A 7062-nucleotide genomic window follows, 5' to 3' on the forward strand; every position below is an offset into this window, starting at 1 on the left:
GTCTCCAGCCTTGCCCCGGTTTACTTCCATCCCTAGTTAGCATCTTCAACTACTAGGCCTGGCAGGTACCCTAAGTGCACCTTAAGAACAAAACTGAATCAAATTCTGTTGGATATATCGCATAAAATTTGATTTATAGATCCATTTGAACTTTAAATCGACATGCCTAGGAACAGATGTATCCGGGTCTAAAACATGGACTCAGTCAAAAATCCATAAAATGAGTCCAATAAGGGCTAAACGGGTTGGATTCTCGTCTTAAGCCCGAAGTGCTTGACTCACTCAGAGAGAGAGAGAGAGAGATGGACGGTACGTTACGGAGGACATTCTGTACACAATGCGGGACAGTTCCGTCATTTACCAAGCTATACAGTGCTGCGAGTAAACCCTCAACCACCGGTATTTGAAAAGCCCCCAAAACCCTGATTTTCACCATCGTGCCCTAAGGGTTTTCTTGGGGTTTAGGGGATCGTCGTCGTTTTTCTCTGACGTTTCTTGGAGCAAACGTATTGTTCCTTAAAGATTTTAGGGCATCGATCTTGTACAATCTCCAGGCATTTCTAGGGCTTCTTTTTGTATCTCAGATAATCCTCCGAAGTTTCCGATTATTCCCTCCTCCTTCTGTTCATTCCGTGGCGTCATGACTACAGCTTTGGAGTCACAATTGAAGGCGATAAGGTCGCTAGTCCAAGGGGATTCCGCGGCTCTGAAGCGCCCCATCACACGTCCTTCCATCCTCTTCGATCCGAAAGAAGCTGCGGATGTCGACCTGGAAACTATTCTATCAATAGCAATTTCAGGTATGGGATTGGAGTTCCCTGTCTTTCTCCTTGGACAGGAAAAGAACTAGCGCACCATCTAAGTTTTATGCGTTTTGATTGATTTGTTGTCTGAAATAATATTGGACGGTGATTGTTGGAAACTGTTGCTAGTGCGAATTGCTGTTTTCTTATTTTGCGTGAAACTCCGTTATCTTGAATTCTAGGTGTTGAGTAATTCAGTTCTCATTTGATTTGTAGATTGCCTTCATTAGCTTTTGGAAAGCATTTCACAGCTCTGAAAACCGTAGAATATCATTAATTTGACAGCACATATGAGGCCACCTTATCCTCCTAAATTGTTGCCGAGAATGGAGGCTTTTCCTCGGTCGCCAGTTATCAAAAGAGTTAACCATGTGAATATGTCGCTACTTTGTTATGAATTTATTTGACGTATGTGCTCACAACCAAACCTGCACTCGATTTCAGATTGTTGAAATTCTACTATTTCATTGCAACCAGTTCTACTTTATTCCTGTTATTGGTAGGCTTTATTTGAGACACTAGAAAATTCAACGACAATCTAGAAACTGTTAAAATATGCAGCTGGCCATTTATTTCCCAAGTTAACAGTGTTAGTGATGGAAGAACCGGTTAAAAAATTCTGGATAGTCTCATCCCGCCGTTTATGAGCTGAAAACACACAAAAAACACCAAATTTAAAGTATATACAGCATCTACCGCAAATCACGTGAGAGGGAGTCATAAGTCATCCCGCCTGCCTAAGGCAGGAGGTTTTGCCAGGTAGTATTTGGACCAGTGTAAGAGAAATCTTGTGAGAATTTGAACACATGCAAATCGCCACCAATAGGCATTGAAATTAGTAAGCAAATATAAAGAAAAAAATGTATTAATAGGTGACAAATAACATTGATTATTATGACCATTTACAAATTCCTGCCCATAGGTTTAGGGACTCATTTTTGGATGCCATCCTTGGTACGTGTGAAACTCAAAAGCAATAAATTTCCATGGTTATCTGAAAGTAGGAAGTGACTTTGTTGCATCAAGGGGGTTACTATAATCTGGAAAGACTCAGTTATTCTCGTATTGTCATCTGCTATTCTTTTGTTGTTCAATCAGATCAAGGTAACATGAAAAGGAGTGTATGAGGATCTCTTGTTTGACGAGGAACTATTTTTCTTCAAAGGTTTGATGTATGGGGTCCTTTCCATTCTGTTGATTAGTTTGTGAATTTTACATGATTTGCTTAGCATATGGTGCAGTATGAATGTTTATCTTTAGCATCTTCTATAGCAGATGATGTTTCCCTTTTAATATATTTGAATTATGATGATTGTGCCTTTAACTTTATTGTTTACTTTTTTTTCACAAATTTTTTTCTCTCTTATGTACAGGGCTGGATATTCTTATAGATACTGATGAGCACTTCCGATGTTATAAAAATACTCTCTTTAGCCATAGAAGTCTGGATATGGACCGAGAACTTATGACTGTAGAAGAAAATAACCACATTAACTCGTCAATTTCCTCATACTTGCGGTTACTGTCCGGATATCTGCAACTTTCCTCTGCACAGAAGACACTTGAATATTTGATCCGAAGATACAAGTGTGCCAAATCTGCAGTTTCTTTATATTGCTTATCTGTAGCTGTTTGCACCTTTTGTGCATAACAGATATCTGATTTCATCTGAATGTCCCTTTTGTGTTTATAATGCGTTTCAGGGTGTATGCCTACAATGTTGATGAACTAGTTCTATGTATTTTGCCTTACCATGATACACATGTCTTTGTCCGTATTATGCAAATCCTAGATTTGAGGTAAGGGAAATATAAACTTTTCTTTTTTCTTTTCCGCCCTTTATATCCCATGATTGCATGGAGACTATAATTTGCTTTATGGTTGTTTCCAGTAAAACTTGTTGGATTTTGCCTTTAGATGATTGGGCATCTTATTCGCATATCTGTTGTTCATTTGCTGAAACTTAAAAATAAACACTTGGTATACTTCTATCTTCACACCCACTTGCCTTAATATTCCTTTTTTTTTAATTCATTAAAGATAAGCAAAAGCTGGAGGCTAGATGCCCCTTTGCAAAGATACAGAAAGGAAGTAAACATAAAGAGTAAAGTTATAGTGATTTAGTCCTCTAAATCCAATCTTTTCATGAAAAGAAAGACAAATCTTGTTGTATATGGTTGTGAACTGATTGAAGATAGATTTAGATCTACCAAGACTCAGTTGTTTATTTCAAGCCATACATATCACCATGCCAAAGAACACACCACTTTCGTTTATTTTGCCAGATCCCATTCCCACTAACTGCTCTTTTAAACAAATAAACTGCTTATATTGCTACTCTCTCCTAACATAGGCCCCAACCTGCCATGCCTAGGGGATAAGGATTTTTTCTTTTTTAACAAGGCGATAAATATTTAAAGAAAGGGCAAAACCAAACCAAATGAAAAGATGTCATTCCTAGTAGATAAGCAGACATAGCATCTGTTTGACAATGAAAGCTTTTTTCTTGTAAATTTTGCTGGGTCATGATGTCCAAAGTGACAAAATAATACATGCTGATTTGGACCCTTCCTCCAACTTGGCTTATCTGAAAAAATGGGGTTGTTGGCCATTCCAGTGAGGTATTATGGTATCTATCGATTGAGAAAACCTTGAACAGTCAAATTTCAGTAAGTATTTTATGCACTAGCAGATCCACTATCAGTAAAAGATATTAATTCTATCTAAATTCCACCCTTTTCAAGGATTGGGTTGTGTTTTAAAGTCACATCTCAGCCACCATTTTGCCCCAACTATCAATCCACTATGCACCTAATTCTGACCAAATCACAGATAAGGGGAAAGTTTAAAGCGAGATAGCCATCTGCGGTCCATGGATTGTTCCATAAATAGCCATTCTTCCGTTACTAACTTCAGTCTTGTTTATCATCTTGAAATCAATGGAAGCCCATTCCTTCCAATTCCTTTATCAGATTTCCACTTAGCATGTGGGTCCAACTTGTAGCAAGGAATTTTTTGATCTACCTCCATTTATCTTAAATTGTTTTCAACCACTACTGCTTAGAATGGAACTCTTTGTAGGTTTATGTTCTTCCAGGAAAAAAAGAGAAAAAGGCCTTTTGTAAAAGATGTATAAAGTAAATACCAACCCTCCAGTTCTTGAGGTGGGGAGGCTTGGCTCCAATTAATTGAAGGACATCCCTTGTTATTAGAAACTTCTGTCACTTCTTTCATATGAAATTCAAGATGGTCTTTTTTAGTTTTCACTTTTTGTAGGTATTCTATGAAGAAAGTGTAGTTATGGAATGCTTGAGAGAACATATTTTATGAGAGTTGACCACCTAATCAATGACTACTATAGAGAAGTGCACGTTCTATTCACTTTGTTTTCTACTTTGTTCCACTGAATTTCTATATAGATACCACGACAAAGAGACATCCCAGGGACTCGATAGAAAAATAACCATGTCACGTCTCTCTCTCTCTCTATATATATACCTTTCTTTTCGCCATATTCACTGCATTGAAACCAAGAGCATATTTTCTTTTTTGTTTGAGTCTTAGAAACACTAGCGAAAACCTACAACATAAATCACCATCACAATGTTTGCGTGAGCTTAGAAAATCACCAATGGATATGAGCATCCATCTTGCGATGCCAGTACTACAAATAAAATCATATGCAGTGTCATTTCGTTATGAAAGAATCAAACCATTTTCAAACCATGTTAAGAAAAGGGGGTGGGGGAGAGGCGACATTGGATCTACCTGCCATAAGTATCTTGAAATACTAAATGGTGCTCCTTCTTGACCGTTGATTGAGATTGAGATTAAAGTAGAGTAAACCCGCCTTTGTGTTCGTGGCCCATTTCAATGCTCTTCATGCATTGGATGATAAAACTTAGGGGTGGGCAACGGGCCGGCTCTACCTACTAATAGACTAGGCCAACCGGGCCGCCCCGTCAATTGATGGGCGGGGCCAAAAACCCGGTTTGGGCGAGCCCATTGGGAAACCCTGGCCCGCCCGTTATGCCCATGGGCCTAATTGGGCAGGGCTGTGCTGAATATATTTAATATATATATGCATATATATTTTATTTATATATGTACATAAAAATTCTCTCTCTCTCTCTCTCTCTTTCACACACACACACACACACATATATATATATATATATATATATATATATATATAGAGAGAGAGAGAGAGAGAGAGAGAGAGAGAGAGAGAGAGAGAGAGAGTAGCTGCCAACTCACCAGCGCCGTCCATCATGAATAGTGGATGGTGCTAAAACACCCCGCACGTGCAAAAGCGGGATTTAGCGGCGGGCATTGACCACCACTAAAAGGCATTTTAACGCCTTTGATGCTCGTGTTGGGTCTTTAGCAGCAGTCACTTTTGCCGCTAAAAGTCGTTTTTAACACCTTTGATGCACCCGTGTTGGCAGCTGCTCCCCCATGTCTCTCTCTCTATATATATGCGTGTGTGTGTGAAAGAGAGAGAGAGAGAGAATTTTTATGTACATATATAAATAAAATATATATACATATATATTAAATATATTCAGCCCGGCCCTGCCCAATTAGGCCCATGGGCATAATGGGCGGGCCCGAACTGGGTTTTTGGCCCCACCCATCAATTGACGGGGCGGCCCGGTTGGCCTAGTCTATTAGTGGGTAGAGCCGGCCTGTTTCCCACCCCTAAGTTTTATCATCCAATGCATGAAGAGCATGAAAATGAGCCACGAACACAAAGGTGGGTTTACTCTACTTTAATCTCAATCTCAATCAACGGTCAAGAAGGAGCACCATTTAGTATTTCAAGATACTTATGTCTGGTAGATCCAATGTCGCCTCTCCCCCACCCCCTTTTCTTAACATGGTTTGAAAATGCTTTGATTCTTTCATAACGGAATGACGTTGCATGTGATTTTATTTGTAGTACTGGCATCGCAAGATGGATGCTCATATCCATTGGCTATGTCACATGGGTGCGTGTAAGATCGTGTATTCTTGGTCCTTAATCAATTTATGAGTTCTTCAAAATTTGGCTAAGTCTGGTATAAAAATTGTTTGAGGCTCGATTTTTAGACCAATGTCTTAGAGTTTGGGCTTGACCCAGGTCTCATCGACAGGGTCGAGGCGAGCCAATCGAAACGTAGGAAAGAGTTTTAAATTCGACCTTTAAATACAAGCGAAATTCGAGCAAAATTCGAGATAATTTCGGATGAAATTTGAATGTTTATAGTTGGATGTGTCTCGGAATTCTGAGCGCAACAATACTTTATTTTCCTCATTTCGGGCCACGGTTGGCCCGAAAATCGCGTTTTTACAAATAGGGAGCAGTTTGGATCTTGGATCCAAATTTGGATCGGATCCAGATCCAAACCCATGCCCAACATACTTAACAACTTTAAATTCAGTTAGGAGGCTTTGATTTGAGGTTATTTTCATATAAAAAATCTCCATGGTCAATATGACCAATTTTGGAAGCTTTTAAATATTTAAGAAATTATAAATTCAAAATAAATAAATAAATATATTAATTTTTATTAATTTCGGGATTTAGGTTAAGGAGGTTTAGGGTTAAGCCTCTTGCTTAACTAAATAGAAGGCTAGTGGTTTCCAAAAGATGGAAAAAGTTAAAAAGTCAACAAGAAGAGAGTTTCAATAAAATTGGAAACTCCCCTAGAGAGAGACCCATCTTGGAAACTCTCCCAGCAAATAAGAGGGGGGGCGGCAGCCCTTCTCCCTCATTTACTCATAGAAGTGAGAAAAGAGATAAAGAAAGGGAGAGGGAAGGAGAGAAGGAGATAGAAGAAGAAGGGTGGGGGCTTTGTGCTCAGCCAAGCTCCTTACCACAGCCCCTTTTCGCGTTTTTCCCTCAAGGTACGGGTATCTCTTTGTGAAACGGTTGAGGAATAGGGTGGAGATGGATTTCATGCATGTTTTTGATGGAAATCCATGTTGGAATAGTGATCCACGATATTCGACCACTTCATACATATATTTTTGCGTCTTTCACTGTTTTTTTTTCAAGAAAAAGATTTTATTTAGGACCTTCAAGATGGTGTGGGTGATGGCCGACAGACCAACCGAACCCGGTTCGGTTGGCCTATCAGGCCATACCCATGACAGCAGGCCAGCCGATTGATCGGCTGGGCATGTGACCCCCTTTCAAATAAATAAATAAATAAATAAATAATATATATATAGTTTTTTTTACATATGCTGGCCGTTCCTGGCAGCATACACAGGC

General features: G+C 39.2%; 1 protein-coding gene across 1 annotated transcript; it reads left to right on the forward strand.

Annotated features, from left to right (window-relative positions):
* Window positions 1–539: 539 nt before the first annotated feature.
* On the forward strand, window positions 540–2695 carry LOC149813037 (uncharacterized protein At3g06530-like). The gene is made up of 3 exons (XM_089992078.1): window positions 540–800; window positions 2177–2390; window positions 2507–2695. The coding sequence occupies exons 1-3, from the start codon at window positions 641–643 to the stop codon at window positions 2604–2606; spliced, it is 474 nt and encodes a 157-aa protein (XP_089848204.1). The 5' UTR covers window positions 540–640; the 3' UTR covers window positions 2607–2695.
* Window positions 2696–7062: the final 4367 nt, after the last annotated feature.

This window comes from Nuphar pumila, chromosome 16 (assembly GCF_984573655.1).
Source record: "Nuphar pumila chromosome 16, dmNupPumi1.hap1.1, whole genome shotgun sequence".
Taxonomy (NCBI): Eukaryota; Viridiplantae; Streptophyta; class Magnoliopsida; order Nymphaeales; family Nymphaeaceae; genus Nuphar; species Nuphar pumila.